Source organism: Meriones unguiculatus, chromosome 8, assembly GCF_030254825.1.
Source record: "Meriones unguiculatus strain TT.TT164.6M chromosome 8, Bangor_MerUng_6.1, whole genome shotgun sequence".
Classification (NCBI taxonomy): Eukaryota; Metazoa; Chordata; class Mammalia; order Rodentia; family Muridae; genus Meriones; species Meriones unguiculatus.
In genome coordinates, this window is record NC_083356.1 from 20,519,573 (window position 1) to 20,546,342 (window position 26,770).

Genomic DNA, 26,770 nt, shown 5'->3' on the forward strand with positions numbered 1-26,770 from the left:
CTGCAGTGACCTGGTAGGTATTTCAGTTCATCTGTTGGTATAGCTGTCCCGATCCCCTCCCTAAAGGTGAATAATGAGATTACCATCTAAGTGAGTAAAATCAAACGTTAAGGTGAAGGTGACAAGACAGGGCTATAAATCTCCGATGCCTCATGGGCTGCCATTGTTGTCTCACTCTGTGGCCTCAGACTTAGCCAGCTCTTTAGGCCTGTTATTTTAGTTACTCACTGTGATGGGTACTCTTAATTGTCAGCTTGACTACATCTGGAATGAACTAAACCCAAATGGCTGCGCACACCTCTGAGAGATTTCTTTCTTTCTTAAATCATTTGACGTAGGAAGACCCATTTTTAATCCAGGTCTTTTGAAGCGAGAAGATCTACTTTTAATCTGGGCCTCACACCTTCTGCTGGCAGCCTATATAAAGGGCACAGAAGAAGGAAGCCTGTTCTCTTTGCCAGTTTGCTCCTTTTCATTGTAGATCTTCCTCAGAATGATGGCTAATAACTACTTGACACAGTTTCTAGCCTGTCTTGAAATCTCCTCTGCCAGTGCCGTTGATCTAAAACTCTTCAGTTTAGCCTCAGACAGATTTTTTTTCTTTCTGGAGAAGGGCAGAAAGCAGCCACATTCTTTGCCAAAATACCCCAAGAACAGCCATTTACTCAGACTCTTCCCCTCTGAAACCTTGGGTTCAGCCCCCACAGTTCAAATCATCCTCAGTGCTTCCCCAAGCTCATGATCAGATGGTTCATTAAGCACCACATACAATGTCCAACTGCTTTCCTAGTCCAGAGCCCCAAAGTCTTCCATATTCCTTCAACAACGTCATGGTCAGGTCTGTCACAGCAATACCCTACTCCTTAGTGCCCGCTTCTGTCTTAGTCACTGTTCTATTGCTGTGAAAAGACACCATTACCAAGGTAACTCGAATAAAAAAGAAAGCATTTAATTGGGGCTTATTTACAGTCTCAGGGGCCTAGTCTATTATCATCATTTATAGGGAGCATGGTGGCAGGCATGGTGCTGGAAAAGTAGCTGAGAGCTACACCCTGATCCACAGGCAGAGAGAGAGCCTGGTCCTGGCATGGGCTTTAGAAACCTCAAAGCCCACCCCCAGTGACACACTTCCTCCAAAATGGCCATACCTTTTAATCCTTCTAATGCTTCCAAATAGAGCCGGTCCTTAATGACTAAGCATTCAGATATGTGAGCCTTTTGGGACCATTCTTACTCAGATCATCACAATTATGGTTGTGTATACCTGTGATCCCTGTACTGGGGCCTAAGGTTGGAGAGTTGAGGCCAGCCAGTGACTGTTTTGTTTTTTCAAAAGAAAGCCCAGCCAGGCATGTTGGTGCATGCTTGTAATCCCAACACTTAGGTAGGCAGAGGCAGGCAGATCACTGTGAGTTCCAGGACAGCCAAGGCTACACAGAGAAACCCTGGTTTGGGGAGGAAAAACAACAAACAACTATGAATGAATGAATGAATGAATGAATGAATGAATGAATGAAAACGAAGACTGGCCTTTGGTTTGTTTTGAAATGAAAAGGTCAGATATGTAATAAGCTATATCTTCTTGTAGAGTTTATCACCTCAGTGCTCACAGTTTATGAAGAAATGTTTCTTCGCTCATTCATTGAGCACATTTGCCATGTTAATTGTCCCTTGATTCACTCATTGAGCTCATTTTCATGTTAACTGTTCCTTGATTCATTCATTGAGCTCCTTTGCCATGTTAACTGTCCCTTCATTCCTTCATTGAACTCATTTATCATGTTAACTGTCCCTTCATTCATTCATTGAGCACATTTGCCCTGTTAACTGTCATTTATTGAGCTCCTTTGCCATGTTAACTGTCCCTTCATTCATTCATTGAGCACATTTACCGTTTTAACAACTGTTGTATTTATGGTTCCCATCTCATCTCATTGCTGGGCTATGGCTTTTTTCGAAGTCATTTCTTCCTGAATTCTTATCCCCAAATTTGGTTCTTTCATCTGCAAACATTTTAAACACAATTGTCAAGTGAAATAAAATAGTGCTGTGTTTTAGCTCCTTGTTTTACTTCTGGACAGGCTTTGCACATGAAGGAAGGGAGGCAGGCGAGAGGAGGGAGCCTGGTCATGTGACCTGTCTGGCTGGAGCCTTTTGGTTCTGAGCAGAGAAACCAACTGTTTACTATTTTGGGTGAATGAGGTTGGGTGGTTGCTACGAGCGTTTTCTCTGAGGGAGCCCTTGAGTCTTCCAGCTCTACACATTGAACTCATCCCAGCCCTGCTTTTTTGGCATTTGGGTGGTGAAGGGAGGTGTCGGTGTCGAGTCCCAGTGCTGACAGGAAGAAACGCTTTGCCAGGAGACTTTCTGATTCTGCCCTGCTGCTGTCAGTGCTTTTAATGCCCCACTCCCTAAGTAAACTTGGGCTTTCACTGTTCTTGCAACACTTTGCACTGCAAAAAATGAAGTGCCCCCTTTAACTTAAAGAACAATGCTAATCAAATCCTCAGCAGATGGTAAATGGCTGCTCTAAGGAGGGCAGGAATGGAGACTGGCTTCTTGCAATACTGGCCTCTGGAGTCTTATATCTCCAGCCCGCTGGAGAAGACCAAGATTTGTCAGCCCACCTGCAGGATCCTGCCACTCTCATGGATTGTCCTAAAGCCCGGAAAGGACAGCTACTCAGCAGTGTGCCTGACCCCTTACCACAGTTTGCGGGAAGGTTAGCGTATTTATCGCTCTGGTGTTTGCATGCTCCTCCCCCACTTAAATGAATTGCTGTCATTTACTGATGCCTCTTTATGTGTAGCCACTCAAGCTTTGACTGTGAACGGCTTATTCTCGCAGTTTGTGTTGAAGCTTGTTGAGCACTCAGCACACTGGTAACTGTACATAGTGCCGTAGTGTGTGTTTAAGAACCAGGTGAACAGTGATAACAAGGGGGCAAGCCTCGGTGGTAGAAGTGATGGAAAAGCTGTGAGCCCACTGTTTGTGGGTCACATACGAGGCCGGTATCGCAAGAAGCCGGCCTCCACTCCTGCCCTCCTTAGAGCAGCCACTTATCTTATCAAGAAACCACTGGCTAAAAATAAACAGGGAGCTATTGATTATGGCCTCGTTGTCTGCTGTCCCTCAAGTACAACAGCCTTTTTTGCTATTCTGAAACTGATGACAAAATATTCTTTTGCAATGAAGTAGATGCATTTGAGTTCTGCAAAAAGTTTTTAATTTGAGAAAAATACTTTCACAGGTGTTCTGGGTTATTGGTGGGAGTAGACGGAGTCTTGATCAAAATTCTATCAAATTTGCATGAAAGAAGAATGATCACTCTTGTTTCTTAGGTTGGAAATGATCTCTAGTCATTGATTCATGCCATTATCTGCAAGTGCTACTTTTCTAAAAGCATAGACTTTTTAAGTTCTTGAGACTGATCTTCAGCACCCAGTTTGCAAAGACATTTTAAGAGCAGATTGAGAGGCAGTAGTTTTGTTTGTTTTTAAAAATCTGTAAGAGCACTGGATCTAAGTGAGAGTAATACTGTGACTCTTCCAGAGGGAAGATTGCCTGAGAAACAGGGAGACTTCAATCATTGGGCGGAAACCCTTGATTTTTGTGGAATCTAGAGAGTTGTAAAGTTCCAGAGTCCCCGCTTCCTAGGCTAATGTCTCTGCAGATTACCTTGGTGCTAGGTGAAAAGCCCTGGGTTCAGGCCATACATTGGAAGTAAAAAGGGAAGAAGCTTGCATTAGTGTGAAAGTGCTGTGTAAGCAGAAATGCAGATGTCATAAGTGTAAGTAAGGTCAAAATGGCAGTTTGAGATGTTCGCTCTAGCCCTAAACAGAGTTTGGAATTCTGTCCATCTCTCAGGAGTGCAACACGCTGTATCTACAAAGTCATACTCAGCCCCCTTTAAAAAAACCACCCCAGAACCTCACCTAAGTATGTTTCAGACTTCGTGTTGGTCTGTATTTCCACATTGGACAAGACTTGGAGGACTCAGAGCATGTCTTCTCTAATTAGCTAATTGTTTTAATGTAAGCATCTTTTTTTTTTTTTTTTTTTTTTTTTTTTAGCACACAAAAGAAGTGGATTATCCTGAATACCCAAAGATATATAGTGAAAATGGTGTGTGTTAGTCTTCTGTTTCATTATAATGGATACATTCCTAATAGCAGTCATTTTTCTTCCTGGATTTCTTTTCTTTAATAGACGTTGGCAAGGATCTGCTTGATTGTTGTTTTTTAAGGAGGAGTGAGTGTCCTGGAGATGGCGTTTGTGGTTTTATACCACCTTCTGCTCCAGCGCTGCCCAGCACTGTGTCTATACTGCCAGCCACGGTGGTTACTAGACAGATGTGGCCATTGTGGCTTGAAATGTGCCGACATTATTGAGAAACTGAATGTTTCTCTGTATTTGATTTTAATTAGATGTAGGTAGTAGATGTTGGTGTTGGCTGCCTCTTGAGATGGGCCAGTTCTCTGCCCTCCCTGTTTCTCTCCCCTCCTGCCTGCCTATTCCTCTTCACCAGCTTAACATTGCAGCTAACTTGAAGGGTGCTGGCTGTGTTCTAATCTTGCAGCACTTCCTATCTCTCAGCCTTGGCTCTTGCTGTTCATCGCTCGCTTATGAGGTCAAAGTGTTTCAAAAATTTCTAATACACTGCTGCCTCCATGAACATTACAGAATCCTTTTGTTCTCCAGCAGTTTATCTCTAAGCTTACAATTCTTAAGATTTTAAGCATTTACTTATTTTGTGTGTATGTGTGTTTGTGTATGGGCACATGCATGCCTGAAGACCACAGTGTGTAGGTGGATGGTACGCTGCTGTTCACTGCTTCCACCTTGTGGATTCCAAGGATGGAACTCTGCTCAAAAAGTATCTTCATCACTGCGCTGTCTCACTGGCCATTCTATGCTTATAGTATCCCTCGGATTTGTGAGTCCCTTAAAGTTCTTTTGTACTCTTTATGGTGTTCTCTTGTAATGTATGTGATAAGCTCAGACTTTTCTGTCTGGTCCTCCAAAGTGCACACCAAAGCTTTTTGTAGATCAACCATACAGTGCACACTGGAAATTTAGTTTACTGAGCTTGCTGATAATTACAGTGTTTCTGGGCACTAGAGGGCAGTGTTGTATCCATAGGAAGATGCATTTATTCTGAAGTAACTGAGATTTTCCTAATCTGGCCTTAGTCATTCTCATGTAATAATTCTTAAATAGTTTGCTTCTGCTAATTGTCAGCGATATTAATCAATAATCTTTCTATGCTCTTCAGCTACATTCATAATATAATGCTGGACTAAGAGATGGTGAATTTCTTGTTACATCTGAGAGGCGTCAGTCAGGTCACTGGGTGTCATACATTAATTCCTTGAGGTGGAAGCCTTTACATGGTAGGCAGGTAGTGTCTCGGCATGGAGCAGATTGTCTTGAACCTGCTGTTCCTGGTTTGATCTTGCCGGTGGTGTGTGTGGAGGTCACATGTGAGCTCTCTGTAAGGTGTGACATGAACTTGTACTGCTTTCTCCTTGCTTCTGTCCTCACTTCCGTATGGAGAGCACACAGTAAGAGGCTATTTGTGGGGCTTTTTGTTTGTTTGTTTTAATAATTTATTTATTTTTATTTTATGTGCGTTGGTGTTGTACCTGCATGCATGTCTGTGTGAGGGTGTCAGATTTTGGAGTTACAGACAATTGGGAACTTCTGTATGGGTGCTGGGAATTGAACGTGGGCCCTCTGGAAGAAGTCAGTGCTCTTAATCATTGAGCCATCTCTCCAGCTCCAAGGCTCTTTGTAATATGTGTGAAGTTAAGTTTTAAATATTGGTTAAAGGCTCCATGCAGTTAAGAATAGGTAAGAGATGTGAAATGCAGCTCTGCTCACCTACGCTGCCCCAGTGAACTGTGTCACAGTGTGATTGCCTAGAGTGAACTCTATCACCCATGCAATTCAGACTCCTTTGATTTTAGTCTCAAGTGGATTCATACTGCTAATGTCCTCCACCTTCCTTAATAATATAACTTCACATATTCAAGAGTCAGCCATTTATTGTAAGGTTTCTTTATTTCATTATCACTTACTATAAGGATTCATTATGGAAAATCAGACTCAAGCATAGCTGTAAGACAAGACTGGTGCATTTTGAAGTAAACATGAGCACAGTTGGCTGTCTGGTTTGTAGTTAGACACATGCCTTTAATCCCAGCACCTGGGAGGCTGGCATCACGGGGGGTCTCTGTGAGTTCAAAGCAGCCTGAGCTACAGAGAGAGTGCCAGGACAGCCGGGCCCACGCATTCCGGTGGAGCTTTCTCCAGCAGGTCATTAGAGCCATCAGATAAAACGTGCAGCCGAGTCCGTGCAGTCTCATACCTACAAAATCTCTTACCGAAGACGGTTGCAGCTTGGCGTCTGCATGTGAGCGCTTCCCCGTCCAGGCTTTGCTGTGGGGAACAGAGTCTGCAGTCCTGCATGGTTAGTTACAGGATCACCCCGTGGGGAGAGTTTCTGGTGATACTGAGTGGGCACCCTGGCAAGTATGGGATGAAGAAGGTTACCAGGCCCTGGACCCGATCAGAGTCAAATGTGCAGATCAGGATATGCAAATCTACTTCTTTGGGGGTGATCTGAATAAAGCTCCCCTAGGGCATTCAGGGATGTGCTGAACGCACTTGGGCTGTGGCCTAGGCAGATGGCACATTCCTGCACCAGTCCCTGAGTGTGCCAGGTTCGAAGGCCATTGGGGGTGGAGGGTAGATGTGCCCTGACAAGAGCAGGCCCAAGAGCTGTTCCTGTAGTGTTTGGTCCTCTCCAGTTGAGGAAGTGAATGCCTTGGGCCTGGCATGGCTGGGTCCGCCTAGGCGTTGCCGTCCTCACAGCCCTTGGTACTGCCTTGTGGTGGACTTGGTTTCTACTGTCGGGACATCCCTGGGACTGGTTCATCTCCTCTCAAAGATTCCTTCAGACTGAGATGATTTGAGGCTAGACTTCAACACTCTGCAGCTTTTCTCCCCACAGCCCGGACTGTCACTCTCAGGTTTGACGGGGCCTCCCGTCTAACAGTGGGTAGGGAGAGGCAGCTTCGGTGTAGTCAGTTGCCCCTTCATTTGTTCTGTCCACCCTGGCAGGAGACTCTCCTTAGGTTTCACCCCCACCTTGCCTGTTGCCCTTTTGATTTTTTTTAATCTGATACTCAACCTCTCCTTCCCCCACTCACACACGTTGGAGACTCCTAGGCTATTTCTGTCAGTTTAATGATCCCCAGCTGTTGCTGCAGTTCTGGCTGTTTCCATGCTCATGAGAATCTGCAGGGCCAGCGAAGAAAGGGTCTTGCTTGAAGTAGATCACATAGGTTGTCAAAAAAGTCTCACTTATTTTCCTGACACCATGAGGGTAAGGCTGTCTAGGGATGCTCATAATGACACAAGAGGGAAGTACAAGCTCCTCTCAGAGACATTTTCAAAGTAAACATTCTTAGTGGATATAGTTAACAGTCATGCATTGGGTAGTCCCAAACGGGAGGAATTTTAAGCCTACTCAGCATGAAGAAATGATAAAAGTTTAAGGTGATGGATATGCTAATTACCCTGATTAGTACCCAGTTACACAAGAGTAAGTAAAAACATCACATTTCGCCTCATAAAAAAATGTACAAATCTTGTGTGCCAAACCAACGTTTTAAAAAGTACTCCTCTGCTATGTGTGATGCTGTTCTGTATTATATTTGAACTTGTGATTTGGCCTGGCCCCTCCCAACTGTGCACTGTGTTGAAGGAGCCAGAAACCTGACTTAAAAAGTGGGTCTGTGACAGGAAAGATGGAAATGATTTCTGAGGTGCTGGAGAGGCGTTGATCTCATTTCTCTGTTGACCAAATGCAGGTTTGTTCTGTAAATTTTGTGCAGAACCTGCAACAGTGGATTGTTGTTTTTGCAGATCCAACTGCGCAAATGTCAGGAAATGGAGCTGCGGTTCTTACGACAGCTTAGGCGAGCGTCCTAGGTTGCACGTGCCTTTGCTCCTCTGCTTCTCATTTGTCCTTACTCATCATGGAACAGGTGCTGTGGGAAATTGTAACACGTAAATGGCCCAGCTTTCCCCTACATGGGTTTGAGATTGAGAATAGCGCTCTTCAACACTCTTGGCTGTTGACCTTGTAGCTCCTGACTTCACAGAGTGCATGAAGTTTAATTTTACAGATGAAATCTGTACAAGTTTTGCTGCAGCCTTTCCCAAAATTTATTTTTGAATCTCCAATCTTTTTCTGTTAGAAAGCTAAAATTTTATACTACCCAGAGTTTGAGATGGGTTATCATTGTTTATCACACATCCCCCAATTTCCTCTGAGCAGGATTTCTGTGAGATGATGCTGTCGGCCATCTGACTTGCCCACCTTGTGAATGGCCTGCAGGTGGCATAGGCTTTAAACTGGCCGCTAAAGCTGCCTGTGACCCTGTCAACCTTGGCAACGTTCATCTGGTCCTTGGCCCCAGCGATGGGGCTACTCAAGGACCACTTTCATGGCACTTACAGGTCCATGAACTGGCCATTGTCGTTGTCTGTCAAGGCTGTGTCTGCTCCCTCAAGGCCATCATGAGCACAAAGAAAAAGGACTGCTGCCTAAAATTTTACAGGGAGAGATTGCTAAGTTTGTGTGCCAGAATTTTATGCATAAACAATTTTAAAAGTTTAGATTGTCTGTGTTTGTGTGTGTGTACTTAAACTCATGCTCTCATTTTTATTTTCTGATCACTTCTTCGCAGTCTAGTAATTCCATTAGAAAAGGAACCTCCAAGGGGCTGAAGATAAGAGCACTTGCTGCTCTTCTGGAGAACCCAAGTTCTGTTCCCAGCACCTGCATGGCAGCTCACAACCGTCTGTAACTCGTTCCCAGGGGATCTGACATCCTCTTCTGGACTCCAAAACAATAGCACACATAAGCTACAAAGACATGCATCTAGGCAGAACAACTATGCCCATAAAATAAAATTTTAAAAAGAGCTCCTTAAATATTAAAATGTGCATATTTAAGGAGAACTTAATTTTTAGAATTTCCCCTTAAATGTTAACTAAAGGAAATGTTATTTGTTAGTATAAACAGTAAAATTGAACATTAAGTTTCAAGAAATTAAGTAGCCTTTAATCCTGGCACTTGGAAGCCGGAAGCAAGTAGATCTACAAAGTTGGTTTTGGATCAGCTCGAGTTACATGGTGAGACCCTGTTTTTTTTGTTTTTAGATTAATGGGGAAAGCTTATCACAAGGGTGTTCAGTACTTTAAATGGAAAAAAAAAAGCATGCTGAATTTCAGAGTAATTACAGAATTCAAATGAAGTTGTAGCCCTTCCTCTGGCTGTTCATAATCATTCTAATGTGACTTACACTTTTTTAAGTTCACGTATCTAAAAACACGGATATGAGAAGTGCATATATCTAAGAAGTTTATCTTTTGTCTTTTCTGGCTGGAATAACTAACCTGATCCACGTTCTGAGTCTGCTCAGTTGTCACAGTCCTCAGCAGACCTGGGTGGATTGTCAGCACCAGTCATACACACAGAGATAAGGATCTAGACATTCCCCGAACACATAGCACTAACGTCATGGGAAACAGCGTTCTTGATACCTTTGCGTTGGGCTGCCTCCTTAGTCTAGTGAGCACACTGCTATCTTACTGCTGTGTGCAGTTCAGGCTCTGGCGTAGTCACGTGCACCGAATTCAGGTCTCATGTGCTAGAGTTCATTTTCTTTTAAGATTTTGCTTTTAGTTATATGTAGATGTGTGGGTCTGTGAACATGAGTACAGAGTTCTAATGGACAGAGTTTTTGATCTCCCTGAAGCTGGAGTTACAGGTAGTTGTGAGGCTCCTGACTTGGGTGCTGGGAACTCCATTCAGGGTCTTTGCAAAACAGTACATGCTCTTAACCAGGGAGCCAAATCTCCAGCACTGCAGAGTTTGTTTTGTTTATTTGTTTTTTTAAGTCAGGGTCCCCCCCCCCCCCCAGATAGTTCTGGCTTACCTGGAACTCACTAGTTAGACAAAGATGGCCTTGAACACACAGAGATCCACTTGCCTCTGCCTCTTTTTTTTTTTTTTTAAACTTTTATTAATTACACTTTATTTACTTTGTATCCCTCCATAAACCCCTTCCTCCTCCCCTCCTAATCTCACCCTTCCCTCCCTCTTCTTCACGAATGTCCCTCCCCAAGTCCACTGATAGGGGAGGTCCCCTCTCCTTCCTTCTGATCTTAGTCTAGCAGGTCTCATCAGGAGTGGCTGCATTGTCATCCTCTGTGGCCTGGTAAGGCTGCTCCCCCCTCAGGGGGAGGTGATCAAAGAGCAGGCCAATCAGTTCATGTCAGAGCAGTCCCGCTTTCCATTACTGTGGAAGCCACTTGGACCCTGAACTGCCATGGGCCTCTTAAAGGCGTGTGCCGCAGAGCCTGACTCTGTGGTGGAGCTGTGTGAATGTTGCCTTACAGAGCCTCTGGAAACCAGGGCGTCTGATCACACTGAAGTAGCCTGAGGTCTGTCCGCCATAAGTAGAAAAGAAGGTGGTGTCAAGGGTAAATGAGTTGCTACATAAAATGATATTCTAAGCCCAGATCTTTATTCATGCATTCATTTATTTATTTTTTTTTATCTTTTTTTGCTTTTTCAAGACAGTTTTTCTATAGAACCCTGGCTGACCTGGAACTTACTCTGTAGACCAGGCTTGCCTCAAATTCACAGAAATCTGCCTGCCTCTGTCTTCCGAGTGCTGGGACTCCACCACCCAGCCCATATTTATTTAAAATCCCATTTGTGCATGTATGTGTGCGTGTGTGTGGGTTCATGCCACAATACCTTTGTGTAGGTCAGAGAACAGCTGGGAGTAGGTATTCTCCACCCAGCATGCGGTGTCTGCGTCAGCGCTGAGGTTGCCAGGCTTGGCAGCAAGCACCTTTCCCCAGGGTGCCACCTTGCAGCCCGTTAGCCTGGGTTTTTTAACATGTCAGAAAGAGTTTGAACTTGCCTGTTATGTGTAGCAGTGAACATTTTCTATTCTGGCTGTACGTGTGATGTAGTGGGAAAAGCCCACAGATTCTTCGGTCAAGACAACCTGCATGTTAGCTTTCTCACTGCCTGGCTGGCTCTGCCACCAGTTGCTCACCTCTTTGAGCCTCGGTTTCTTCATCTATAAAACAGAGGTAAAACATGGCTCAGACAGCTGCACCCGTGTATGGAACCCAGCGACCTCGCAGCTACCCTGCAAGATTCCTCATTTCCTCATAATTGTCTTCATGCCTTTGCACCTGCTACCTCTGCTGTCTGGAACCCAGTTCTCTGGCCTTATCCCTGTCTTACCATATCTTGTAGGTTTCTGTGTGAGTCGTGCTTTATCCTCAGGAAGACTTTTTTAATGCATTTATTTATTACTTACACAATATTCTGTCTGCATTTGTGCCTGCAGGCAGGAAGGGGGCACCAAATCACATTATAGATGGTTGTGAGCCACCATGTGGTTGCTGGGAGTTGAACTCAGGAACTTTGGAAGAACAGCCAGTGCTCTTAACCTCTGAGCCATCTCTCCAGCCCTATTTCTGACTTCTAAGTGGGTTCCTAAAAAGGTTGAATGATAGAGCTTATCAATTGAGTTTGAACTCTCAGGCTGTGAGCCTTGTGTCCTAACAGAAAATCAGAGTTCTTCTACAGTATTATCTTTACAGAATTATTGTAATATTAATTATGTTTGTTTGTGCTTTGACTCCATTAGAAAGCCTGCTAACTCTATGTCCTTCATAATTAGTTGTTTGTTGAATAGAGGCTTCTTTGTGTCCAAGAGGTGGCAGCATTTCAGTTTGAAAGCCTGACCCTTGATGTGATTCACTAATTAATAAATCCTTCTGAAGAAATAAAACTTACAAGGTTTTTTGTTGTTATTGTGATTTTTTAAAATTTTGTGTGTGGGTGTTTTGTCTGAATATGTACCTCTGTGCAACAGTGTGTGCCTGGTGCCTGTGGAGACCAGAAGCTGGATCAGCTAGAGCTGGAGTTACAGACTGTTGCGAGACTCCATGTGGGTGCTGGGAATCAATCTTGGATCATCTGAAGAGCAGCCAGTGTTTTTAACTGCTGAGCCTTCTCTCCAGTCCTAGATGACAACTTTTTATTTTAGAACAGCTTCAGACTTAAACAAGTGGCACAGAGAGTTCCAAAGACCTTCACACAGTTGTCTTCAATGCCAGCCTCTTACACGACCATGAGACAGATGAACAATGCCATGTAGCTGTTAGGTGAACAAAGCTTTGTATGGATTCCATCCATTACCCCCTGCTGTCATTTTCCTGTACCAAGATCCAGTGTGGGCGCCCACAATACATTTAACCATGCGATCAGCCTCTCCTCCATACCCCTTCCTTCTAGTGAGTCTCACTGTGTAGCTTAGGTTGACCTCTCATTCTAGATCCTCCTGCCTCAGCCACCTCGGTGCTGTGATCACAAGCATACTTGGGCACACTCAGCTCTAGCTGAGTGAATCAGTAGGTCCCCAAAGACAGTATGCTTTCATTGTCTTCTGTTTCTTCATTTTTGTCTTAACTCTGCGCCTTGAAGTTTAGCTGGCAAAAGTTAAGTGGATCTTTGTGGGTCCCTCAGTCACTCCCTGTACACGGACAGCTCAGAAATTTAGGAGCATACTTTTTAAATGTACATTCACTGTACATTTAATTTCAGTAATGAATGTTGCCTATTCTTCTGCCCTTTCTGGGGTCTTGCTCTGTGCTTACTTACTTACCTGATTTTGGTTTTTTGAGACAGGGTTTCTTTTCTGGGATCTGTCTGTCTGTCTGTCTGTCTAATCTATCTGGTTTTTCAATACAGGTTTTTCAGTGTAGTCCTGGCTGTTCTCTCTGTATACCAGGTTTATCTCAAACTTAGAGATCTGCCTGCCTCTGCCTCCTGAGTACTTGGATTAAAGGAGTGTGCCAGCACACACACTGGGTATTACTCTTTAGACTTACAAGAGGACTAGAATCTGGGAGCATAGTGGCACTCACTGACTATATGTTTCTGGGCTGCCTTTCAGAGGGAAGCAGTATGGCCCTGCCCTGCCCTGCCCTGTTCTTCCCTTTCCTTCTTCTTTTTCTTAACCTTCTTCCCCCTTCTTCACCCCTTCCCCCATCTCCCTTCTTCCTTTCACATCCCACCACCAAGAACAACTTGGGATATGATTTTTAAATAAGAGTATTTTGCTGGGGCTGGAGAAGATGGCTCAGTGACTAAGAACGTTTGTTGCTCTCCATGCTGGCTGGTTTTATGTCAACTTGACACAAGCTAGAGTTATTTTGGAAGAGGGAACCTCAATTGAGAAAATGTCCCCACCAAGCTGTCCTGTCATCAAACCTGTGGGCACATTTTCTTGAGTGATGATCAGTGAGGGAGGGCCCAGATCATCGATCACGACGACACCCTGGCAGGTGGTACCAAGTTGTATAAGAAAGCGGGCTGATCAAAACAAAAGCAAGCCAGTAACTAACACTCTTCCATGGCCTCTGCATCAGTTCCTGCCTCCAGCTTCCTGCCTTGAGTTCTTGCCCCTGACTTCTTCAGTAATGAACTGTCATGTGAAACTATAAACTGAAATAAATCCTTTCATCTCCCCAAGTTGCCTTGGTCGTAGCATTTTTATCACAACAATAGAAACCTCAACCAAAGCACTCTTTCTTAGGAACCAAGTTCTGTTACCAGCACCCATTTCAGGCAGCTCACAACTACATGTGTCTAGGAGATCTGACACTGTCTTCTGCCTCACCCCACTGTGGGCACCTGAACATGGTAATTACACAGACACATAAATTTAAATGATAATAATAATGATAATAATAATAAAATTTTCACTGGGTGTGGATGGCTTACACCTTTAAATTCCAGTACTCGGAAGACAGAAGCAGGTGAGTTTCTGTGGGTCTAGTCTCCTCTAGATACTGTGTTCCAGGTCAGCCATGGCTACATAAATAAAATCTTTTTTTTTTCTTCCAAAAATGTCTTGCTAGAAGCAAGACCCTTTTACTTTAAGGACTGAAGTTGCCTCTTTGGAAGTGTACCAGATCACTAGCAGTTCTTCTGCCATAAATAAAATCGGTCTTTTGAAAGCCTCTGATGTGTTTCACACATACACAAAGCACGTTTTGTATACATTTGTGAAATTTCAAAGCCTTAATGGGTAGGGATTAGTTTCCAAAATTACATGATAGTAAGAAAACCGAGGCTAACAAAAGTTAAGTGGCTTGATTTAGTTAGCAACGGAGTCAAGGCTGTAGCTCCTGCCTCCTGCTTCTTTTTAAAATGTCCTTTGAATGCATTTACTTGGAACTTACAAAATATTCCAATAATCCCTCATCCCTGCAGCCATCAGCTGCCAATAGGTTTTCAGCTAGGGGTGGCCCTGTGAGCCCCTCCTCTAGTCCATACTGGAACAGTGACGGGCTTGATGGTGGGCGGTAACCACAGCTGTTGGAGTTTATGAGGGCAGCGGCCATTGAATGTTCATAAGCACTCACCTAACATGTCATGTCATGCCCCAGCAGTTGTTCTCTGAGCCTTGTTGGGGAGGAAAGCACTCACTGGCTTCTTGACCTCAGCACTGTGACCAGTTGAGTCTGCGTTCACTGTGCCCACTGCAGAGAGAAGCTCCTCTATCTGTGGTAGAAACACAAATATTTAGAAGGCCATTTGACAACATGTCCACTTAGCAAAACAGTAGTAGGCCCTGCCCAGGCCTGTGACCTCTTCAACCTCCTGTGCTTTTGTACAGGTTTACAGGATGGGTGAATTTCCTCCTGTGAAGGAGGCCTCACATCCAACCAGAAAGTGGTTGGTTTCTCCCACAGTAGTTATGGCACTGTTGTACCAGGGAGCACTTTTGACTGGCAGGTCAGTATTGTAACACACTGTGTGAAGACCATTGTTGTCTTCTTTCTCCCAGCAGCCTGAATAGCACCTCCTAGCGCTATGAAAGACGTGCAGCAGGGAGGGTATTTCCTAGTCTGTCTCAGCTTGATTTCTTCCCGCTCAGCATGTGGTGTCATGTGTACATACATACATACATACATACATACACCATATATGTATATACACGTACACACACATACACACACGTATATGGTGTAAGCCATGAGTAAACATTACTATCTCATAGCATGTAATGATTCATTTTGAGTCCCCTTTTCCCATTAGATGTAAGAGTTTCATAAAAATGAGAATCCGTCCTCTTCAGATAGCATTCCTAACAGCACTGGTTCGGAAGTGTGAAATGCATGGGTCAGTCTAACAGGCTGACCACTTCTAGGATCTAATGTCTGCTCTTTGAAAACACCCTTCACACTTGCTAGTCCTTACCTGCTGTTCATTTCCCCTGCAACTGGAAACTTCACCAGTGGCAGGGACTGTATCCATCTGGTCTTCACAGCATCCTCTGCAGCAAGCAGTGTCTTCAAAGAATACGAGAGAGAGAGAGAGAGAGAGAGAGAGAGAGAGAGAGAGAGAGGCCTCCTTGATAGGGAGCCAAGAAGGACTTTAAAATGGAATGGATAAGAGGTGAACATACATACTGGCCTGGCACAGGAACCCTCAGGCAGCTGAGCACAGAAGCATAAAGGGTGTAAGCCATGTGCTCTGACTTATTTTTTTGTTTCCCCTGAAATCTGTTTTAAACAGTTGACCCTGTAATAGTAAGAGAAAATGTTATAATACAGCCACCAGAGCATTAAAGGAGGAAAAACTGGGTTCTGGGCCCTGACTGTCCTGAAGTACTCCCTGTCAAAATTTATCACGACTTACACTTGCTTATTTGTTATCACTAACTTGATGTGTGTAGTGAGAATTTGGTTACTTAAAAAAAACTAGTTACGTTATGTGAGGGTGTTTTTGTTTTAATCCAGATGTGGATATGGTGCTGCTTCAGCTTGTCCACAGCTGCTAACTGTGATTCGTCTCATGCTCTAGAAAGGGCATAGTTTTGCAGCTGCAGATAGTTTCTGCGACTCTATGACATTTGGGATTCTGGGAACTTTTCAGAGGGGATAAATGCCAGAGCTGGGAAAGGAACTTGGGGACGGGGACACTGAAGAGAGGCTGCTGCCCCCTGCTGCTATTGTGGCTGTTGTTGCTGTTGGCTGGTTGCAGTTGGCTGCGGTTTGTCAAGACTGAATATCCTGATGGCAAAAAGCAAACTTGCCCCAAGGAATCTGATGCCCCTAGTCAGCAGGAAGTAGTCTAAAGAGGTCTACACTCCCTCTCCCCTCTTAACTTTCTTTCTCACCTACCTCATGTTGGGGGATTGGAAGGGATTGGGGTGAAGAACGTTTGTAGATATAAGAACCCAATAAAGTAGCCAAAAAACACTGCCTCCAGATGAGTTTCCCTGAACGCATTAAACACAGGACCTGCTGTAGAAGCAGCTGTACAGTAAGTTCTTGCTAGATGAATGAATGAATGAATGAATGAATGAATGAATGAACAAACACGCTCCCCACTCTAATTCCCAGCTCCTACACTGAATGTCAGTGCTGAAAGTAACCCAGCCAGCAGCTCTTGGGAAATAGCTTCCTCTCTGGGTACCTTTCAGCCATTTCGCAATTTTATTTAATTTTTTAAAATTTATTTTGAAATAGTATCTCATGTATCCCCAGGTGGCCTTGAACTGAGTATATATAAGCCAAAAATGACTTTAAACTTTTGTCCTCCTGCCTTTGCCCCCAGATCCCTGGGGCATGTCACCTAGTTTGTGTGGTACTGGGACTAGTGAAGGCAAGGCAGGGATTCTACCAACCGAGCCGCATCCCCATGCCCCACTCTTTACCTGCTTAGTCTTTTTAATTTTCATTTTACGTGTGTGGCTGTTTTACCTGCATTTATGTCCAAGTAGCACTTAACATGCCCGGTGCCTGGAGAGACCAGGAGAGGCCATCAGGTGCCCTAGAACTGTTGCAGGTGGTCGTGAGCCTCCATGTGAACTCTAGGCACCAAGCCTGGGCCAGTACCTAACCACTGAGCCATCTCTCCAGCTCACTTCACTTACTCTTAATCACACTTCGTAAGAACATATGTGTTCAGAGCAGTCTGGCTCTAAGTGACCGGTCGTGTGTTTTATAATGTGAGCACCACTAATTTAAGGGTGGCCCAACTACAGTGCATGATGCATGCATAAAATAGGTGTATCACTCGTGCAACAGTGGCTAAGTTCTAAGGCTAACAACCGTTCTCCTCTCTGGACCTTCCCCGTAACATAAGTTCTCCACTGTGAAGCCAGAGAGTAGAGTAGTGGGGCTGTGCTTTAACAACCTTAGTGCTTTTCCCACTCACCCCCAAAAATATTCAAAGCCAGATCAAATGATATTTTTTAATTTGTTTGGAGAAAGAGAGAGAGAATGGAGTGAGTGAGAGGACAGCTTAGAGGAGTTGGTTTTCTTCTTCACGGTGCGGGTCCCAGGGACCAAACTTAGCCTTACAGCACTGCCTTTACCTGTGAACCGCAGACAGTGCTGGTCTGGGGAGAGACGTGAGGACAAGAACACGGCACACTCTCCAGTGATTGTACGCCGCTGCTCAGCCCTCCCTGCCCTTCCCCAAGGAAATAAAAAGCCAGCAGAAATGCCTGCTTGTGCACTGGCCTGTCTTTTACCTTTCCTCTTCCCAGACCCCACACTTAATCCAGCATCTGCTTCTAAGAAGCCTCCATATAGATGAACAAATGCATGTGGCTAAGAATCAACTGAGTGGTTGCCAGAAGAGAATTAGAAAACCCAGCTGGAGGGACTGCTCATTGGTGGAGAAAACTGGCTGCTCTTCAGAGGACCCAGGTTGGATTCCCAGCACCTACGTGGTTCCCAGTCACTACATGACTCACACCCAGTAGTAACGCCAGTTCCAGGGAGCCCAGTGTCTGCTTCGCTTCCACAGGCACTGTTTGTATGTGGTACACACATGGAGATTCAGGCCAAACATCCATACACATAAGTAATAAAAATTATTAGGGAAAATTGGAAGAAAAAAAAAAGAAACCAGATTAGAAACTGGCCAGCCCTAGACCCCTCACTGTGTTGTGTCTCCAAAAACAACACAGTTGCATAAAGGCGCCTATGCCGCTGGCTGTGTATGGTTTACTCGGGACTGTTAGCTGGTATTTCAGAGCTACTCTTGAATAATAGCTGTTGAATAATAGCTCTTGAATAATAGCTGTTTCACTAATTATTGTTTCTCTGTTCTTTGATATCAAATTGTTACATTTAAGCAGTTTTTAATAGCTTATCTTATCTTAGAAATACTGTAGAAGATGGTGGACCCTTGACCTTTTATCCTCTTCCATCTTGACTGGCTTTGCTTTCTCCCTCTCCCCTCTCTTTTTTTTTATTTTTCAAGACAAGGTTTCTCTGTATAGCCTTGGCCCTTGGCTGTCCCAGACTCACTTTGTAGACCAGGCTGTCCTTGAACTCACAGAGATTTGCCTGCCTCTGCCTTCCTCCCTTTTCTTTCTTACAAATAGTTATTGCGTGCTACGTACCCACACCTGAGAGTTGCATAGCATGGTGGAAACCACAGCTTCTGTTTTCTTAATCTTTGTGGCACAAAACAAAAATTTAAAGGGCTGTGTTCTGTTGTTTTTAACAAAATCTCAGTTGTTCAATTTTACCAATAAAGACTTGGGAGCCAGATGCTGATATGAAAGCCTGCTAGCCCAAAGAGGCAGAGAAAGCACCCCACTGACCTTCCTCCTCAGCTGATGGCCCAGAATGAATGCCCCCTTTCCCACGCCTGTCTCAGAAAACCTCCTTCAAACTGAATGTCCCTCCCTTCTACTTCCTGTACATCTCTCTGTCCTCCTGACTTCCTCTTCCTCTCTGTGGCTTTTTTTCTTAAGTCCTATGTTCACTGCCTGTCAGGTGGTTGCTTGCTCCACCTCTTGACCTATGGCTGACTTTATTTAATCGTGTTTACAATATTCAAGCAGAGTGTTCTTGGATTAAAGGTGTGTGCTAAGGCTGAGCCACACCACAACTAAAAGCAGGTTTTAAAATAACAGTGAATAACAGGATCTCGGTATTCACAGTGTGACCGATTATCCTACAACCATGCTTTTATGTTCTTATTTGTACAAGGAGATAATGACCAGAGCCATCTTCACAGAGTTATCCATCTTCTTCAGAGCTGAAGGTAAAACTCAGGGCCTTGCATATGTTAAGTATGACCACTGAGCTATGTAAGCCTGGCTCGGTGCATGGTTCATTAAGTTAGTTAAAAGCATGACAGTCACTGAGCACAGAAGCAAACACATAACAAACTCCTTGCCATGGTTGTTGGTATCTTGTTGCTGACGGTGTTTGTGTTACTCGCAGTTTAGGTTCCTCCACTGGAGTTGATTACCTCATCTCCTTTGACCCTAATCTGAACCAGTGGTTCTCCTCAGCACCAGATAGCCAACCCAGGAGTCTGTTATCTCCGCAGAGCTGACTTGCAGAAAATCTTGGGAGAAACAAAGTTAGGAGCTCAGATTATGACATCAGATTATTTGGGTTCAAATTTGCTCCACCCCTTCCTAGTGAGACAGATTAGGTTAATTAATCTCTGTAGGCCTCAGCTTCCCAACCCGTAAGGTGGGATAAACAATACCTGTCTCCTTAGGGATCTTACCAAAATTATGTGATTTTAAAACAAATGCATAGGGCTAAGAGGTAGGTAGGGCAGTGTGCACTTGGGTAGCATGCACAAGGCCCTGGGCTTGATCCCATCACCCCCACCCCCAAGGTGTGTAGGTATGTAGAATAGGGTCTGGCACAAAGTACATGCTAGAAATACCCGCCACTGGTCTGGTTGTTGTGTTTATCTGTTTAATTAAGACCTTATTTTAAATATTGTTAATTTGTAAAATAATAGCTTCTTTGTTAGATTCCCAAACTGGGTCTGTCATCATGTTGAGCGTCAGTTCAGTTTTTTGTTTATTTTTGTTTTTGTTTTTCCAATGCTTTTTTCAAGACAGGGTTTCCTCTGTGTGGCCCTAGCTCTCCTGGAATTCATTTTGTAGACCAGGCAGGCCTCAAATGCAGAGATTCACCTGCCTCTGCTTCCTGAGTGCTGGGATTAAAGGTTGTGCCACCACTGCCTGGCCAATTTAATTCTTAAATAGCCAAGATAGGCTTTGAATTTTTTATCCTCCTGCCTCAGTCTTCTGAGTAGCTGGAATGATAGACAGACTTCTGCTATTAAATGCCTACTGTAATAAAATACAAATAACATTTTTTTTTCTTTTTTGAGACAGACTTTTACTGTGTAGCTTCAGGCTGATGTGGAATTTGTAGCAATCCTTCGCCTCAGCTTCAAAAGGGCTGGGGTCTGAGCCACAATGCTCAGCTTAATAAGAATATTTTTTAATTTTAAGGAGTTTGCAAGCTAGCAGGGAGATGTTCGGAGGTAACTGCGTGCAGTGCCTCACTAAAAGGTAGCTTAGGTGACCCAGAGTCATGCTGAATGTGGGGGAGACCGGATGAAGAAAGTGGGCATTTTCAAGCAAAAGATGAAAATTTAAAGGTGGGGAAAGGTCTGTGGTGCTTAAGGAATGTTAAAGTTTAACATTCTCACCAGGATGTCTTACCCTAGGACAGCCTGTAAGTCACAGTTGCATTCTGGGAGAGTGGTGATGGTAAGCCAAAAGCAGTGGAGGCAGGATTGCTGAATAGACGCTCTTCGTGCCAGCGAGGGAAGGGAGCTCGGAACACAATTGGAGTTCAGGGAGAAAGAAGGTCTGCGTTGTACCTGCGACTTTGAGACATTGGCGAGAGCCTAGCCTTTGCTCTCCCATGCTTGGACACCTCTAAAAACTTCTGTGTAGAAAAGTCCCGTGCTAGTACACCGCCGTTCCTAGTAGAGGTACATTCCCCCAGATGTGACTTTCAGGGCCCTGCGGTTGAAACCCGGTATATGGAAGAGAGACTTGCTTTGGGCTGTGGGCTCCTCCTAGCTCTCCCTGGACATTTCCGCAGCCTCTTAACCACAGCTATCTATGCTGGTTTATCCTCTGAAAAGCGTGTAGTTGTAGAGATGATTGATGCTTAAGTTAGTAAGAATCCCTGTTGTTCATTAAGCAAGTGTTGCAGAAGAGAGCTAGCCCGGATGTGCATTGAGTCATATCGCTTTGTTGTCTCAACAGAGAAAGGCCCTGAGTGAAAATGAAGAAAAAGAACAGAACCATGTTAATGGCAGGATGTCTTCTAGTCTAGAGGAAAGTGTTACATGGTGAAAATAACCGTAACTTTTAGATCCGGTCTCTGTGAGGAGCTGCATTTGTTCGGCATGTTATGTGCAAACATCTGCTGAAAACCTGTGCAGCAACTGGAAGCTCTCTGTGCTGGCCGCTGGCCCCATTACCTTTTCTGTGAACTTAGAATTGGTGTTCTTCAGTCCCAGGAGGAAGGCTGAGTGCTGTAGGCTTTAAGTAGGAGGCAAGACTGGTAGTTTGTGGATTGTTATCACCCTGCAAGGCTCTTCGCAACTTCCTCTTGCCGCCCACAGCAGAATGCGGAAACCCTGCTGTGTCAGACCACTTCTCAGTTACTCTCAGGCACAGTTTGGGGATCCTCTTCTCACATTACATCCTAATTTTTGGACTTTTCATGCATTTGAAAATGAGTGTGTTGAGGTGGAATGGCTGACTAACCTTCACCTGTCTTCTCCTTTGCCACCATGCAGTGCTGCAGTTGAAGCTCCAGCAGCGGCGGACCCGGGAGGAGCTGGTGAGCCAAGGGATCATGCCTCGTAAGTGTCTCTCTCGGCGTTTGTACACTTGCTCTCTGCTTTCCCATCAGGGCTCTTGGTGTCATCACCTTCAGTAAAGCAAGCAGTTTAAGGCTTCAAGCAGGTCAGCGAATGGTCCTTTGCTTTTGAATTGCATGGGTTTTAAAGCTTCCCTTTCATGGAGCAGGGCTGTTCTACTCGCATAAACCTTGTCTCCCTGCTCAGTTGTGAGTGTGAGGAGCCTCTCACAACTGAGAGTTGGGTTGTTGCTCCTCTGTTGCAGATAGGTGGGCTACAGTTTATTTCAGAGAGATGCTGGGGGACCCATGGCGGGTGTGGGTGTGTATTTGCCTGGATGAAGCTGTTGGTGAGCTGCCATGACACGGGGCCAGTGGCTGCTTCCCTTGGGGTAGAAATGAAACCAAACCTTAGAATTTGTTAGAAACAAGAAAGCCTGCTTTGAATACCAAGAGCATTGTAGGTAGTGAATGCTGGGACCAGCCGTCTTGCTCTTCTGACATTTCTTAGTGAATTCACACTTAGCAGATCACACAAGCTTCCCTCCCCTCCTGGGATGTCATCATCTCTCAGATCCACCCTGAGGAAGAAGACAGTGCGTGCGCACGCGCGCACACACACACACACACACACACACACACTCACACACTGGCACACCAATCAGCAACATGTACTTTCATGAGAAGACTGGTCTCCACCTCACTCGATGCCTGTGCCCTGCTGTGGTGTCCGTGTTGTCAGTTACTCATTCGGGGTAGTAATGTGGGCAGCCAGCAGTGCAGTGAACCTGCCCCTGCTTTCAGGAGACTTGTGGTTAGAAGGCAAGACTGGTAAGGGGGGGGAATGGACAAATAAAGAGGATAATTTGAGAGCCTGCTAAGCCTTGTATAATACTAGTGGATGTGTTAATAGTTAACACAAAAAAGTTGGAGTCATTTTGGATAAGCTGGCCAAGAAACCTGATGTTGGCACATTCCTATAATTCCATCCTCTGGGAGGCTGAGGCAGAAGGATTTCTACTCTGAAAACCCCCAAAAAAAGCAAAACAGAAAAAGAATATGGAAGAAACCAGTGTCTGGAGCATAGGGAGCCAGGAGTAAGGGTGCCACATAGAGAAGGTGCATCGGTTTGTAGGCACATTAGGAAGCCACCGAAGGCTTCTGCCATCGAGGGTGGTGTCAGCCTTTCTGTTCACTGCACTTCATAGTAAAGGGGTTTAACTCACCTGCTGTTCTCTGAAGTCTGGGACCCTCCAGTGAAGGATCCCCCTCCCCTTAGTGTCTGGAATAGGTTGGTAGTGTTATCATTAGGGCCATACATAGTGTGTTTTACAGAACATTCCAGAGCTGCAGTCTGCAAACCTCATGAAGGAGCAAGTCCCATCTGCTTACCTGCTTCACAAATGCCATCTTTGTTTAGTGTCCACTTTGTGCCTAAGGTGGCTTTAGACTATATAGAGATGGAAAGAAGCACAAGGCACTCACACCTGCCCTCCAGACAGTAAACACAACCAGAGTTTGGGTTGCTGCGGTCTGGGGTGGGCTGCTGTAGTGCACCACTAGTTCTGAGAGCCTCGCTCTCAGCATCTGCAGGAGCTTCGGGGTCAGGACGTTGTGCAGGAGTGGAATGCCCACATTCCCACATTCTTTCTCCCAGCACGCACATGTGAGTGTACATGCATGCATGTGCGTGTGCGTGTGCGTGTGCGTGTGTGTGTGTGTTTAAAAAAAAGAGTAGTCATGGCATTTGAAATAACCTCAGTAACCTCTCCCATCTTGCTAAGAGCCTTTGGTCTCAAGCTGTCCTAGAAACCTAACTGCAAGCTTGGGTTGTCCCCATTTGTAGATTGGAAATACTCATCCTCTCCCGTGGGGGTGGAAATGGCTCTATGAGAGCGTCTTCCCTCTCCCACCCAGCAGGAGCTTTCCCCTGTGGACAGTGGCGGTTTTCAGCTTCTCTGGGAGGAAATGGGAGCAAATAAAAGATGATGATTAGAGGGATGGAGAGATGGCTCATCAGTTAAGAGCACTGGCTGTTCTTTCAGAGGACCTGGGTTCAATTTCCAGCAATCACACAGTAGCTCACAACTGTCTGCAACTCCAGTTCCAGGGAATCTGACACCCTCACGCAGTTATACATGCAGGTGAAACACCAATAGACACACAATAAATTATTTTTAAAAAGAACAAGATGGCGAGGAAGAAAATCAAAACCTAGAAGAGTTTCAGGTATGAGATTCCCCTCTCACCAGTGTGTGGGAATGCAGGCTTAGGCCCCGAGGTCCCAAAGAGGCTCTCGTTATTTTTGCTGGGCCACAGTGGTGAGTAACCCTACCTCGGTGCCGCCCTGCACACCCTCCCATCACCCCTTTACTATGCTGGCGCTTACTGCTCTCCTCACCTCCACCACAAGTCTTTTAAGGGAAACATGGGCAGTGCCAGCAGGCAAACCGAAAAGTAACACCCACTTTGAAGTGTCCACTTGCAGTCCATTAGGTTGGCCTGAGGAGTTTCTACAAAGTCCTTAACATTTCAATTTGCCGTACAACTGAGAAGGAAGGCAAGTAAGCAAAGCCAGAGAAGGGTCCTTGTGGCTGTATTTTATCTCTGGCTTATACCTTAAATCAAATGTTTTATAACCATGGAAAGAAAAAATCAACCTAGCTCATTTCCCAGAACACTCATTCCTAGTTCCCATGTAGGCCGGACTGCTTGATTCAGCGAATCTGCAGGACGTGATGTGCTTCCATGGCTCCTTTCCCGTTACGGTTGTTCTTGTTCTGTGTGCCACTCAGCCCTGGGAGCAGCTTCTCATGGGATTTAAGGGATTAAAGTCCTCCACTTCCCACATACCTTTCTCTGTGGCTCATGTGCTCTGATCGTATGCCTCAGCTATGGAGCTGGTTTCTGATGTGCTCTGAACAGGACCACTTCTCAGTGTCCTTTATTCTAACTAGGGAAACACAGGTCTCAGCTATAGCACCCCTTAAAACTCCTCAAATACAGAGTGCCAGAAAGTAGGGGCCCACACAGTGTACACCCAACTTTCTCTAGTGTCTGAGAAAGAGGGAAGATGGCGCACGGAGGAAGCGAGCAGGTCCTTCCGTCCAGAGCCAGGGATGCCCTTGTCATCAGGATGAAGACTCAAAGAGGCGGGCAGTGTGCGGTGTCCCTGCCCCCATATTGACAGATACACACACAGAAGTGAAGGTCAGAGATGGGAACGGTGTTGTGACAGGGCCAGCTGTCAGAGAGGCGTAACACTTTCTGCAGGCAACTGTAGATGTCCTGACCCAGGCAAGCGATAAGGAAACTCCTGTGAATCCCTGGGTGTGAGGGAAGAGCCACTTTTCCTTCTTGGCCTGGTCCACCAAGGCTCCTTGACTGCGAGCAGAGAGTAGAAGTCTTTTGTGGTGCAGCCAACCCCTGTTCATCCATCAGCGCAACCATGATGCCTCAGCACATAAGGGAAGGAATACATCTTCATCCCTGAAGGGATCAAGGGAGCTTGGTCCTCTTGAGCTTGTCTTTTTAATTCTTTCATGTCTTCTCTCCCTCCCTCTCTCCCTTTTGTTGTTTGGTGCTGAAAAGTCAAACCCAGGTCTTCATATGCAGGGCAAATGCTCTTCCTCCTGACCCCTGTCCCTGTGTCCTTCTTATTTATTTTTCTTATTACATGTGCGTGTGTTTCTGCCATTCAGGGACAAAGATGAATTCCTTCACTGAGGTGTCATGGTTCCTCTGTCCTGGACCATGATGACAGATGAACAGGGTTGGCTGCAGTACCAGTGTGGTGCTGTGTATTATATATATACAAGTATGTATGTGTGTATGTATGCATGTATGTATATCTGTGGGGTGTGTATGTCGGCGTATGTTTCTGTATGTGTGTAGATTTCAGGCGTTACATCTCTCCTTCCTGTAACGGGAATCAAACTTAGGTCTTCAGGCTTGGCAGCAAACACCTTCACCTGCACAGCCCCCTCGCACCGCTCTTTACATTTTAATGGTGTTTCCCTGTGTTTGGCCAGTGCCATTGGCCACTCTTAGGTCTGAGTGGTTAGGAGAATTCAGGGATATGAGGAAAGCTAGTTAGTGTCATCCGAAGGCCTCCCCAGAGGTGTGTAGACACAGTGACAAGAAGAGGAGCCACTGGCCCCGCCAGCTGCTGGTGGCGGATGGTGTCCAGGCCTGCGCGTAAGCCTGGGTCTCATGTGCGTAAGCCTGGGTCTCATGCGCGTAAGCCTGGGTCTCATGCGCGTAAGCCTGGGTCTCATGTGCGTAAGCCTGGGTCTCATGCGGACCCTGCAAAAGTGGCCATGAGCAGTGGGTCCTAGACTCGGGATAAACTCTGGCCCAGCTTCCCGTCCCTCCAGTGGCAGTTGGACCCCGTTCTCCATCTTGAAGTGATGTTGGCTACCTACTGTATACAGAGACAGTTTGTGCACTCAGCACCCACAGCTAATCACTAATCTAAGTGATCATTTTGTTGGACCCCAGTGTTTGCTAAGGAGCCCCTGTTCAGGCTGACCCAGAAGAAATGCCTTAGTTTGACAAAAGGCTGCATGCCATCCTATGAAATGTTGGGGATTCGTTCTGTGTTGCCTTTTCCACTCAAGTTAAATGCTTTGTGGGTTGGGGAGGGTGGACTAAGCCACAGCTTGTCGTGCTGGTGCGCTTGGTGCCACTGAACTACTCCTGTTTCCTACTAAAGAGCAAGGTGACAAAGTTGTAAGTTTCAGGGAAATGTTTGTTTGCTTATTTTTGTGAAGTTTTTTCATCTTTATTGATATTACTGTGTGTATTAACGCTTGGCATGCACCACATGCGTGCCTGGTGCCCACAAAGGTCAGAACACCTTTTTCTGGTCAGCTGAAAATGCTCCTTGTTTCTAATGAAAGATGATATTTCAGGGACACTCTGTCTCAGGGGATACTTCAAAGATTAGTGCCTTTGTGTGGGCCAGGGAAGGGCAGACCCTTGTCTCCCTAGG

General features: G+C 45.3%; 1 protein-coding gene across 2 annotated transcripts in view; it reads left to right on the forward strand.

Moving 5' to 3' along the window:
• Window positions 1-26,770, forward strand: part of Mrtfa (myocardin related transcription factor A) — a 92,673-nt gene that overhangs the window by 38,954 nt on the left and 26,949 nt on the right. For both annotated transcript variants that reach the window (XM_021640330.2, XM_021640332.2), the window contains exon 2: window positions 21,716-21,781. In XM_021640330.2, coding sequence (XP_021496005.1) covers window positions 21,716-21,781 — 66 coding nt within the window. The remainder of the gene's footprint in view (window positions 1-21,715; window positions 21,782-26,770) is intronic.